The 14,063-nt window shown below is 35.6% G+C and overlaps 1 protein-coding gene across 1 annotated transcript in view; it reads left to right on the top strand.

The window, feature by feature from the left end:
• Positions 1-523: 523 nt before the first annotated feature.
• The window catches only part of LOC149783631 (dual specificity tyrosine-phosphorylation-regulated kinase 4-like), a 209,085-nt gene continuing 195,545 nt past the window's right edge, over positions 524-14,063 (top strand). Inside the window, exon 1 of the mRNA XM_089933148.1 lies at positions 524-904. Within this exon, the coding sequence (XP_089789274.1) occupies positions 867-904 (38 nt within the window). The 5' untranslated portion in view covers positions 524-866. The remainder of the gene's footprint in view (positions 905-14,063) is intronic.

The raw sequence follows: 14,063 nt of genomic DNA, 5'->3' as shown, positions 1-14,063 counted from the left end.
TTAGTGTGACAATTGCTCAATAATCCCTGTTTATTCTGAGATCTAAAAGAGGGTCCTGTACATGGGTATATACTGTACCTATATTACAGGTACCAGGGAAACAAGCCCCGATTATTGTCCACTGGCTATCAAGTCTCAGGTATATGATGGATTTATCATCTACTGCTGAGACTATAGAAATAGTCAACAATAACAGTTGAACAGTAATTTCCTACTCCGATATTCGTTGTCTAATTTGTGTTTGGTAGGTAGATCAAAATCAGTTTCTTTGCATGAAGCAAGACAAATTTGCAACAATACAAATGTAAGGAGTGTAGCCTGTCTTTACTGCTAATTTAAAATCGGAAACTTTAATTGTTGAATTGTCAGACTACACAATCCAATAGGCTCGTGGCTGAACTAATTATAGTTATCACACAACCAGGGGAGTTAGATCAGTCAGCTCAAATAAGCCTTTACTAGTTTTAATAACTATTACAGTATTTGTTTAGAACCATGGCTCAGATGTGAGGTGAGAGCACAATACTAGTTTAAATAAAAGGAGTGTGACATGAAAAAATATTGAATTGTTGAACTGACTGAAGAGATTCCATTAGCTCTGTGCCTAGTTGACACATGCTTGTGGTGGATAGAATAATAGGAGTTAATACATAGGACAGTGTCTTCTAGTATAGCTTTCTGTCATAAGTGGGGGTTTCGGTGTTAACAAATGTGGCAGTAAAACGTGATAACAGTCATTCTCTCTGGGAAGAGCTTGTCTATGAATTTTCTTGTTTGCTTTGCTGTATGTCATGTTTATAACACAGGAGGAGATAATGTGCTTCTCATTGTCAGATGAATGAACAGATACTACTACTACTACGAAAATGAATCCTAAACTGTCCAAATCACGGAGGAAGAAAAGGTAAGACTAATTATATAATTCTGATGTATCTGTCATGCATATACATTAACAAGGAATATATTAATACATTGTACATAAAATATTTCTAACCTATACATTGTAATACTTTTATGATCCTTTTGTATATTGCTATTGCACTGTTGTTAATGCAGGCATGGTGATGGAGACCATTTGTTTGTTTGAATTTTATTTTATTGTTGATACTTAAATTATTGCAGTTCATTTTAGTTCTTGACCATCAAGAATCAATTATAATTTGACTTCAAATCAACAAATACCTGTTTTTTGTTATTATGTACTCCTAGGACAGTCCTGCTGGAACATCCCTCTGTATACTGTTCCTTCACATATAATGTGGGTCACTTTATTGCACCCTTGAACGTGACTATAATGAGAGTGTACTGTACAGATGTATAATATAAATGTAAATGCTGTGAGAGGGATATTTTCTTTACATACATACATATGTATGTGCGTTTACGCATGCATGCGTACATACATGCATACATACATACATTCATACATACATGCATGCCTACATACATACATACATACATACATACATATAAAACTGGGAGTACATTTATATGTTAAAATACACAGGAGTTTTGGATGAACAAGTTTCATTTGGATCCCATTTTCATATTTTGGAGTGCATAAATGTGATTGGGTTAAACCAATACTACTACTGTACCATGTATTGATCCTTGATCAATCAATACACCCTTCCTTCCTGCAGTCCATTCAGCCTTACATGCATTCATTCATTATGCACACAATATACTGACTGAGTCTTAAAATCCACAACTTTCTCTTGTTTAAATATATATTATAGAGACTTGTTGTCTGTCAGATTATGTATTATAAAGTCGTGCAGGGATGATTCCAATAATACAATTTTGGGGCTTCCATCCCAAAAGTTGGTCAAAAAAATTTCTTGCATGAACTTTTATCACACAGGCTTCTGTCGTGTCTAACCACTTATTTTTTATTACTTCTGTAATTTTTGTTGTATTACGACTATATGTTACAATACTTCCCACATAATGTATGTTTGCAACACAACCCATTTGACTTAATCATCCAGTGGAAAGATTACCCAAAACTCTAAATGGATTCATTATATAGAACCGAAACCCAAATAAACAATCTATTTATAGCTCATTGTCTTAAAATAGAATCTACTCTCGTGGATTATTTTTTTTAGCTATGTAATATTTTGTTTATAAATGGTCACGGACACAGATTAAACCCACAGTGTTGATATACATAAATCTGCTAATTTGTCAGTTTGTAATTGCTGACCATATTAAATAACTACGGTAATACTATCAGCACCTTCTTTTACATTTAAAGTTGGAACGTGAGTTGCCAAAGTAGTTGGGAGGCTGTGGGGCCTGCCCCATTGGGGATAATTTTTAATATATAAAGTAGACGGGTGTCAAGGAAAAGTGGCCAGGTAAATAATAATAACACATATAAGATGAAAAAACATATATAATGATATGATTACAAAAATCAAACACCATGAAATTAGAAAACATAAAAAAACATGCTGAAAATATTTAAGGTAGGAAACGTTATTAGGTCTTTAAGTTTGTTCTTGCAGTCGAAATAAGTGAGTTTTAAGAGCACTCTTGAATGGGATCACTGTTTTTGTGTCGAAGTTCAGTGGCCAATTCATTCCATGTTGCTGGGCCGTGGTATGCAAAAGAACGTTGTCCATATGACTTTGTTTTCATAGTGGGAATAACTATTGTCAGAAGAAGAGCATAAGTATCTTGCTGGTGTGTATACATTGGTGAGGTCGGATAGGTATGTTGGACTTGAGTCCGTCAGTGAAACTTAGCATAGAGAACAAATTTTGTGTTTGATTCTGGATCGAATGGATAGCCAGTGCAGGGTACAGAGCAGCAGGGAGATGTGCTCTGATTGTGGTACTCTAAGTATGATCAAAGCAGCTATGTTTTGAACTTTATGAAGTCTCATGAGTAGATATTGAGACGAACCAGACAGAATTGAGTTACAATAGTCCAGTCTTGAAAGTACCAATGAACACACAGTTGTTTTAGTGGCATCAATTGAAAAATATTTGCGAATGGAGCTGATGCGTCTTGCCTCAAGATATGCAGCCTTGCATATGTTCATGACATGCTGGTGCAATGTGAGAGTAATGTCCATAGCAACACCTAGGTTTCGTACAGTCTGTATGAATCAAATGTTGGTGATATTTATTGTTTGAGGTAAAGGATGTGAATGAGAAAGTCTTTGTGTTGTGATGAGAATGGCATAAGTTTCATTATCATTCATCTGCAACTTGTTACATGTCATTCATGATTTCACATCAGAAATGCACCTCTCTACACCTTGGATGGTAGCATCAACTTCAGTTGGGTGGCTATATTTGTATATTTGGGTGTCATCAGCATACAGTTGATGAGACCCTGGATGATGATCTATGACACTTGTGGCTGAGTGTATAGAATGAAGAGAACAGGTCCAAGAACAGACCACTGTGGAACGCCACATCATAGAATAACTGGGCTGGAATGTATTCCATTTGCAGACACAGTTTGTGTTCTGTTGACCAAGTAAGATTTGAACCACTGTGAGTAAGGCTGTATCATGAATGCCAAATACATTCTGGAGACAGTGAAGTAATATATCATGGTCTATTGTGTCAAAAGCTGCAGACAAATCAAGCAGAGTGAGGACTGTAATCTTTCCGCTATCCAAAGCAGAGAGAATGTCATTAACTACTTTTAGAAGAGTATTTCAGCACTGTGGCAAGGGCGATATGCAGATTGTACATTGCTAAAAAGACTGTTTGAATTCAGATGAGATACAAGCTGGAATAGAACAACCTTTTCTAAGATTTTTTATATGAATGGGATATTAGAAACTGGGCAGTAGTTCTTTAAATCGTTATGGTTGAGTGTTGGTATCTTCAGGAGAGGCTTTACAATAGCAATTTTGAAAAATGATGGGAATTCCCCAGATGAGAGAGAGCTATTAATAACATCAGTTAGTGAAGTTAATACTGGATCTAAACACTCAAGCAGCAGTGATGTTGGAATTGGATCAAGTTCACATGACCTTGGTGCACTCTTCATCACGATTATATGTACAGGTTCAAATGCTGCTAATGGTGTTATGTATATCTGATTTAATTATATTGGATTTAATCTATATTTATTTTAATTTAATTGTTTGTCAGTTTAAAATTTTTGTTTTTTTTTCATTACATGATATTGTAATGCAGATTTATTCACAAAACATCTTACTTTTATCAGAAAAATGATTGGTTGTTGTCGAGGTCATGATGGGACTTCATGTTTAAGATGTAAACTGTTTTTGAAAAATATTTTATTTCTTAGAGTAAAATGATTGGTTTTCTTCAGGGTCACACTGGGTGTACATGACCTTTAGGGGGCACTCACCAGTTAATATGTACTTTTGAGAGAGTGATGTATGTAAGGTGAAGTAGTTCACATTTAAAACATGCACAATGGAGAGAATGTTGGCATATCTCTATGCTACATTAATGTCATGTGGATGATATTTCTTTGGATATTGTACTTTTGGAAATTTTACATGATTTAAGCACACTACTAACTAAAATGACTGCTCCCTTGTGTTAAAAAATCAGCCTGAATTAGTTTAAAGTACACTATACACAGCAGCTATTCAAATAGGGAAAATGAATTTTGCGCGACTAGACAATACCAGCTTCTGAAAGTGCAATGAATGAATTACCAAATATATAAAATGTAAACAGAAGTTATTGGCTCTTTTTTATACAATTTACCTCTGAAGTTCAGGAAGTGAAAATGACCAAGTAGAGCTAGCACTTTTTTGAAAGGTGCACATCTGAAGTAAGGCCAAGCTGTGTACTCTATAACCCATAGTACATGTTAAAATAAACACTAATTACTGCTATCTTCATATAATGTGAATTGTTATACTCTCCTTGAGAGGGCCTCAAGGGAGAATAGTCCTTGACTAATGAATCACCCTCTATAAATAAAGCATTATTATTATTATTATTATTAGCACACCCATCAATCATGCACCAAAGTAAAGGGAATTAAAGGTTCTTTGAACTATACCTAAAATATACAAGGTCTTTTATAACAAGCCAGCATAACCAGTGAGGAAAGCCAGGGAAATTATTTTCTTTAAAATCCTAACCCTATGCAAAATACGAAACTGTAGAGTGCCACCTTAACAAGTACCTAATTTCTACAAGCTTCCAGAACATGATCACGTGACCCCCAGTTTATGTTTAGAAGATGATATAACCTCTGTTTTGGAAAATTATTTTCAGTAGAAGCTGGGCTGTTACACTGGAAGTTGTATGTTGTGCTGTTTAGAGTTATTTCAAATTACCTGTACTTGGATTGGAATTATTTCAAATTACTTGGATTCAAAAGGATTAATCCTGTTATTTTTCTGGAAAATACGTGTGCTCATGTAAAATTGTTGAACAAGGATAGTTTTTTATAAAAATGTATTTAGCTATGAGAAACGAGTGATAATTCTTGTTTCCACAAGGAACTATAGAATTCAACACTACAGATTTCACCATATGTCATTCTCTTCCATCTTGGATTCTTTGTTGGGATTCGAACTTGAAATCATTTGAACATTTTGTTTTTAGAACTTAAGAAATTTTATTCGTGGATTATTCTTGGATTATATTTGAATTTGATTCTATAAAACAATAAGTTTATTTTTTTATTACTGTTATTCGAGCCTAAACACGTGACATAAGAATGGTTGCCGCTGAAATTCTGTATCTGTATGGTGACGACTATTCAGTTGAAATTGTGTTGTCAAGCTTATCTCTAATGATTTGGACTTTGTCACAGAAGAAATTTGCAAACATGTCCGGAAGGTCGACTAGAGAGAAGGTAGTTGGAAGTGGTGTACATTTGTATCTTGACATTAGTTTGTTAGTAATCTCGAAGAGATCTTTGCTGCTGGAACTTTCCATGATCTTAGTAGTGTAGTGGGCTGATTTTGCTGCATGGACTATGTGATGTTCTTAGTGGCTTCATAGATTTGCTTATCAATAGTGACTCTGGTGGAAAGCCAAAGCCTCTCAGCTTTATGGCAGTCTCTTTTAGCAATGCGAAGCTGGTTCCTAACACTGCTATACCATGGAGAACACTTTTGAATTGATATTCTGCACTTGGTGGCTGGGGCATGTTTGTCGAGCAATGAACACAGGCAGTTCTCGAGTGTTTCTGCTATAGGAGGTAAGCAAGTTGTTAGGTTTGATTTGATGTCATGCATTAGTTTGGTTCTATCTATCATATGGAGGTTTTTTTTAGCAGCAAACAGAGATGGATGGTTAGGGACTGATATGCTATATGGCATATAATGCAGAGGTTATCGGATGCAAGTTCATGGGATACCAGGGAGGACTGTAGAATATTATCATCAGGTCTCTGAAGAATCCAGTCGAAAATGTGACCAAATGTCAAAACATTGATGGAATCTAGGAGTTTTTTGACGTGTTTGGGTTTCCAGGACAGTCAGAGTGAAAGTTGAAATCTTCAAGAATAATCAGGTTGCCACCTGTCAAATTTCCATACTCCAGGAGATTCGGAAACTGCTCCAAAAAGAGATTCAGTCAGCTTGTTTTTTCTACTAGGAGGAGGGCGTTATAATCAGCAGAAAAAAATTAACCTGCCTTTGTTCAGTGTGAGTGTGGTTTAGACTAGTTCAAATGATGTGTGGTAGAAATTGAAAGTTATGGTGTGGTTAAGATATTTGATCATGGAGTTCTTTGTGATGACAGCAATTCCATCTCTGTGAGAGTGGCGGGGGAACGACTTGATGGAGTAACCATTGAGTGTTAGATCCGCGCACTTGGGCTCATCGCCTGATGTTTTTAGCCATGTTTCTGTCTGGAATCACTCACCTCCCGGCTAATAAGAAAAGCCCTGATTAATTATATAGGTTTGTGTATAATGTAAACCATAAGCATATCTCTGTTTTTCTTGGTCTTTGTACAGAAGTTGTCTTTTTAGTAGTAGTGGTAGTAGCAGTTTCTGTATTTGTTGTCCCGGTTTTCTTTGGTATATGAAACTTTATTTTCAGAAAATGTCCTTAACATGAGACTTGTAATCTGCAGCCAACAAATGTATCTGTTTATTTATCAATCGTAAATTTAAATTTAGACTGCATTAAAATAAATCTGTGTTATTTTACAAGTACTTTATGGAAACAAAGTTTTCTTTAATCATATGGTACTGTGAGTTAATTTCACATCAAATTAAAATACTGTTCTTTTGTAAAATATAGGAACATTTTGTGTTACGTATTACCAAGCAATACAAAATAGAATATTGAGCATTTTTTTAAAACAATTATCTTCGTAATTAAAAGGCATGAAATATCATAAAAAGCAGCAATCAGTTCATATGAAATGAAGACATTGAAAAAATCATATGGTATTTCGTGCTAGACCATGTGACTCTAAACATACCTTGGCAAACCTATGTATGATAATGTTGAAGTCTGGTCAAGAAAAAGCAGTCACAGGTTTTTCTATGTTCACAGTGACTTCTGGTTAAGAGAAAGCAGTCACATGCTTTTCTATGTTCACAGTGACTTCTGGTTAAGAGAAAGCAGTCACAGGCTTTTCTATGTTCACAATGACTTCTGGTTAAGAGAAAGTAGTCACAGGCTTTTCTATATTCACAATGACTTCTGGTTAAGAGAAAGCAGTCACAGGCTTTTCTATGTTCACAATGACTTCTGGTTAAGAGAAAGCAGTCACAGGCTTTTCTATGTTCACAATGACTTCTGGTTAAGAGAAAGCAGTCACAGGCTTTTCTATGTTCACAATGACTTCTGGTTAAGAGAAAGTAGTCACAGGCTTTTCTATGTTCACAATGACTTCTGGTTAAGAGAAAGCAGTCACAGGCTTTTCTATGTTGACAGTGACTTCTGGTTAAGGGAATGAAGGGTAAAATGATGGTTTTGATCCAGTAACATTGAAAGGGAATGAGGGAAAATTCCAGTTTGAAAGTTTTCTCAGTGCTGATTCCAGTATATAAACATACAATTTCTGTAGCTGCCATCAGAAATTGGAACTGCCAATTTCCCTAATTAGTTTAGCAGAACCAGCCTTCGAATGATTTATAATTTGAGCCATATTGAATGTAGTTGTTTAGACTCCATTGGTATATTCATTTCTTATTGCAGGCATTATTTTCTCATAATTTGTTCTGAGTCAATGGAAAAATTGAGTTTGATAGGGATAAGCCATATCAAACAAGTTCTTTCTACAGACTTGGTACGAAATATAAATTCAATTTGTACTTATTACATACCCCATTTTTATTCCATTTATATAGTTTTTGCTGTACTGAGTGAAAAAAGTAAAAAGAAATCACTGGGATTAATGAAAGTTTGATTCACTGGATCTAATAATGTATATGCATGGATGTCAAAGAAGGCACCTAATTAGCTTGAATCTGGGTACATGATATGAAATGACTGATAAAACAGCCCTATTAAATGCCAGATCAAGAATGCAAGATTAAATGGATATGTAATTAATACACAAAATTGCATATGTGTTTTGTTCCAAGTCGGTGGATTGAAAGACTTCAGTATGGCATAGGGATACATGGAGGCCATCACAGCTGAGGTATATTTATAAGCCCTCATTTCAAAACAAAACATGAATGTGGTTTTGTATTTATTACAAACCCCCTCTTTTACGCTTTGTAAATGTAATTAACTTCACTATGTGAATGTAGTTAGAAATGAATTAAGATTTAAAATAGTTTGGTTCAGTGCATCTAGAAATATGTATACATGGATGTCAATGAAGAAACCTATGCAGTTTGAATCTGGGTGTGTGATAGAGAAATATGTATTAAACAGCCATATTGAATACCTAATGAAGCATGTAAGGTTAAATGGTTATGGAATAAAGATTCCTTTTGATCAGCTGCATGTCATTTAAGCATTTATCATGAGTATTTGTTGAAGGATTATCAGTGAATTTGTTTCTTTTACAAAAATCTTAAATTTGCTTTCAAAGTCCATTTTCTATGCTAGGATACAATGCAGCCTTAATTAATGAGTACAGGAAAATCAATAAATCATCCAGCAGCAAGTTAAAAGTTTTCCTGTTTTTTCCTTCAGATTAAAACAAAAATGTTTGATTTTTGAGCGTTAATCTTGATTTCATGCAAATGGAACAACTTTGACTTTTCCAACTAAAGTGATTTTGTTTAGAAAGGTTAAACTGCAGTATCATACGTCTGTCTTTGTTTGTATTCAGAGCTAATTGGCTCAGGTTCTCCTTATTAATATTTATATCTGTCTGTCTTTGTATTCAGAGCTAATTGGCTCAGGTTCTCCTTATTAATATTTATGTCTTTTTGGAGCAAGAGAGCATTGAATGCCATATTCATTGTTGTATGCTATTGTTGTATGCTATGGAGATATATACAACAAATATAGATCTGTAGGTTCTTCACTAAAAACGGACTCCTTGAATCAAAAATAATAAACAAGAACATTCTTTTGGCAAATATTTATTTTGGATTGAAAACATGCTTACAGAAATATTATTCTGGTTACATGATACACCTTTCATGTTACTGGCCTGGGTAAAATGTAAACAGGGATAAAATATGTCAATGGTTTGTAAATATAATAAAATGAATAACATGTACTTAACATTTATTTACACAGGAATTCAGAGTTCACTTAGGAAAGAAGAAAAATGCATTGATTATACAAAATGCTAATCCTATAGGAGGGCTACAACAGACTCATTCTTGGATAAGTTGGCTTTAAAAGTTCCTCATTTTATCATGATTCAGTTTTAGTAGCAAATAAAACAAAACTCAGGAAGGATCATCTGCAGTATTTACTCTCTATAAGATGGCTTGGACCCCATTTTGTATGATTCACTAGTAATATTTTGTATGAAGTTCCTCAATATAAGGTAACCACACCTATAAGGTGGTCCACATTTACAGCATTATAATAAAGGAGTAAAGTACGATGTAATGGCTGTCAGGAAGAATGATCGAGTGTGTCCATTTAAGAGGCAGTCCATGATCTATTGCTCCCATTAACATAATTATAGTGAGGGAGATCTGTAAGATGAAATGTCTTGAAGAGTGTGAGTATTATAGTGAGTGAGAAATGTAAGATGAAATTGTAGTCATGAAGAATGTGAACATTATAGTGAGGGAGAAATAAGATGAAATTGCAGTCAGGAAGATTGTGAGCATTATAGTGAGGGAGTACTGTAGAATAAAATGGCAGTAAGGAAGCATAAGTTTACATGTAAGTTTTCATATACACTGTTAATTAAATTGGTGGTATTAGTAATAATTAAATTTTTTACCAGATTTCATCAGATTATTATTAAGAAGAAAATGTTATCTGCTTAAAAAAGAAATAAATGGGCAACAATATTTATGGTTTAAATGTACTTTTTATTGTAGAAAAAACAGAGGGTATTACAATTTTTAAGACATTATGGTACCAATCTTATGATCATATAGTAAAAGTGAATATACAATTGTATCTAAGCAACAATTAAAGAACAATGAAGTAAATATGAAGATGTCTGCAAATGCACAGATGAACCCAAACTTTTAGTCTATAAACATGTGTATGAACAGGGACTCCAAACATGTACATATCCACATTCATATGAAGTATGGGTATATCCCTGGAATTGCAGTTTAAAGAATTAAATTTATCAGGTAATCATAATCCGTTACTCGATCAAAGTAACTAGTTTTGGGGTGACTTTTCATCAGCACATCACCTATTCTAAAAAATGTCATCTGTGATGAAATTAGGAAATTAGTCTTACAATTAAGGGAAGGAAAAGTATATTCTTAAGTTTCTAATCCTTGATTATTCCACTGATAAAACGATTGTAATGAGTGAAAGGTGTGCATAGGGGATTAGAACTGAATAAAATGTATGTAATATCATTTACTCTTCAAGGTTACATTGTGATTCAAAAACCATTTATCTGTTTCATACTTTGCCCATTATAGTATGCACTGTTTATATTTGTCTTGATGTAGACTTATTGTCTGTTCTTATTTCAAGCTAAGTGGGGAGTTCATTCATGGTCAGATGTGGAGAAATTGTAGTGTTTTGACATGTCTACATTTTTTGCAAGAGTACTGTAATTGTGTGTTTTGGTATTTTACATATTCTGAAAAAATAATTAGAGTCTAAGTAAATCAATTTGCCATGTTATATGACCTGTTACAAGAAAGAATATGGCTAATTTGAAAACTTAAGTATGGGTAAGATTTAAATGGAATATTATTGGAAATAAATGCTTGTTCAAGGTAATGTTTGTGTCACTTACTTTTTCTGATTTGTGCAGCATAAGTAACAATTTAAACATTATCACCCTGAAATCTGTAATTGAAAAAGTTACACAACTGCAGGTATTGGACCTACAAATAGTCTGATAAAGGAGTGAGTTCAGCATTTGATGACCTCTTAATGAATCACACCTGCATGTGCATTGAATACAGCCTGGAATTTTGTGATTTTTATCGTTCAGTTTTGGACTCTCAAGTTGTTGGTATTTGTAATAACTTTGTGAAAATGTAGCTTGTGACCTTGTTGTTTTAACATTTAATTTTGGACTCTCATGTTGGCAATTATAATAACTCTGTGAAAATGTAGCCTGTAATGTTTTGGTTTTAGCAATCAATTTTGGACTCTCAAGTACGCAATTATAATAACTCTTTGGGTAAATGTAGCCTGGAATTGTTTGGTTTTAGCAATCAATTTTGGACTCTCATTAGTTTGCATTGAAAATAATTCTTTGTGAAAATGTACCCTGGAACCTTTTGGTTTTAGCAATCAGTTTTGCTCTCTTAAGGAAACTCTAGCTTTTATTATAATGCCACTCATTTTAACTCAATTCCAGGTGTAACAAATTGTGCTTTGGATCCCATGACCAAAATTAAATCGTGTCTTGGTTTATCAAAATATTGTTTGAAAGAAAACATCAAGATTTGTATTATATCTTTTTTTTAAGTACATTGTTTTTGAAAGTGAAATGCACTATTACATTGAAGTGAGAGAGAAAAAAACATATAAGTAACATGAACTAAAATAGTTGCTATATAGTTTGAATGGCATCCCCCTCCTCATCTGGCACATGTGCTTGTGCCCCCATCCCCACTGGCAAATTCACACACATGCACAACACTACCCTCCAACTGGCACACATGTTCTTATTCCCCCACAACCACTGACACACACACACACACACACTTACACCCACCCACCCACACACATGCACCACACTACCCTCCAACTGGCACACATATTCTTGTTTCCCCACCCCCACTGAAACACACACACACACACACATGCACCACACTACCCTCCAACTGGCAAACATTCAGATATTCATACAACATTTAATCATTCATCTCATTGGAACTATATTTTTGTTCAGTACACAACACAGTTTACATTTGGAGACTGCAATTACTCTTTTATATTGTATGCTATATTACTGTTTCGTTAATTCCTTTACACCCACACAAACCTTTATCCCTGACACATATGCATGCAATCATTCTATTTTTTAAAATAATACATTGGGGAAGAGTTTTGGGCTTCTTCAGTATAGTACCCTTCTTGATAAACGGGGGATATTTTTTGGAAATAACTGAACTGTGCCAGTATGGCAAATATGTAAATGTTACCATCAAATGTGTCTTTTTAAAGCAGTAAGAAGAGTGAAGTTAGTTGCTGATCCTAGACTGCTAATACTCCTTTGCATTTACCTGCATACATGTATAACATTATAAATCCATTCTTACCAACATACATGAATAACATTCAGCTGACTTTTGCATTTACCTGCATTTACCTGCATACATGTATAACATTATGAATCCATTCTTACAAACATACATGTATGTGGGGGTGTAGTGGTTTTCTAGGGGTGGGGTTCTTCTTATAGACTTTAACGAATTATGAGAAGTTCCCTTGGTCCTTATTCAGAAGGTTAATTCTGGACACTATATTATTTATTGACTAAATATATTTATGGCTACGAGCCCCCAGTCAGCAATGCCGACAGTTAAATTAAAAGAAATACAAAGATGAAATTTAAACAATAACAATTTAATAAATGACGGTTACGGACAGCCGGCTCAACCTCCCCCATACGACGCGACTCAGAGGGTCGGGGTCGGTCAGCAACCCCGGAACCTCCACTCTTCGAGTGCGCCTGCTCGTATCGCTCCGCCATGTTAGCGATCTCTTCGAGTGTCCGGTGTTCTCTTTCTGCTAAGAAAACTGTCAACTCACGACGGTAAGTACCCAGGACATGTTCCTTGAGTATTACCTCGCGTAGCCCTTCGTACGTGCGTTCGACTTCGGCCATTTTCATCCACTTCTCAAATAAACCTCGAACACGGTTGTGGAATTGAGAGTGGGTCTCTGTTACCTTTTTCACCGAGTCCCGGAAAAGTTTCCGGTAAGTCTCGGCGGTCATCCGGTAATGGCAGAGAAGCGCCTTCTTGAGGGCAGTGTAGTCATCAGCCTCTTCTGCAGTTAAGCCGTGGTAGACTTCCCGAGCTGCACCTTGCAAAAAGGCTGAGACATTAATGGCCCAGTGCTGTTCAGGGACCTGATGAGCGCGTGCGAGTTTCTCAAACTGGACGAGAAAATCGTCAATAGCCTCCTCCCTATCATTGAAGCGTGACATGTTGATCTGGACTATCCGGTGGTCGATGAAAGGTCGGCCGGTTGTTCCAGAGCTTGTACTGGCGTTGTCCCGTCCGTTGGTCCTAGCTTCAACTCTGACCTTTTCCATCTCCAGAGTGTGAGCGAGTCTGGCTAGCTCCAGCTCTTTCTGGGCGTCTCGGTCCGCTGCTGTCTTTGCTAACTCTTGGTCCGCTGCTATCTTGGCTAACTCTTGGTCCGCTGCTATCTTGGCTAGTTCTCTCTGGGCTTCTCGGTCCGCGGCTATCTTGGCTAACTCTTGGTCCGCTGCTATCTTGGCTAGTTCTCTCTGGGCTTCTCTTTCCGCTGCTTTTTCGGCCTTCCATTTCTTGATCCTTTCTTCTATAAAGGTTGCCAGGCGATCTCCCTCGTATCCAAGATCTTCCGACCC

This window comes from Sinohyriopsis cumingii, chromosome 14 (assembly GCF_028554795.1).
Source record: "Sinohyriopsis cumingii isolate HCF-2022 chromosome 14, ASM2855479v2, whole genome shotgun sequence".
In the NCBI taxonomy this organism is placed as follows: Eukaryota; Metazoa; Mollusca; class Bivalvia; order Unionida; family Unionidae; genus Sinohyriopsis; species Sinohyriopsis cumingii.
Note: the sequence above shows the minus strand (reverse complement) of the source record. Positions and strands in the feature narration are given on the sequence as shown.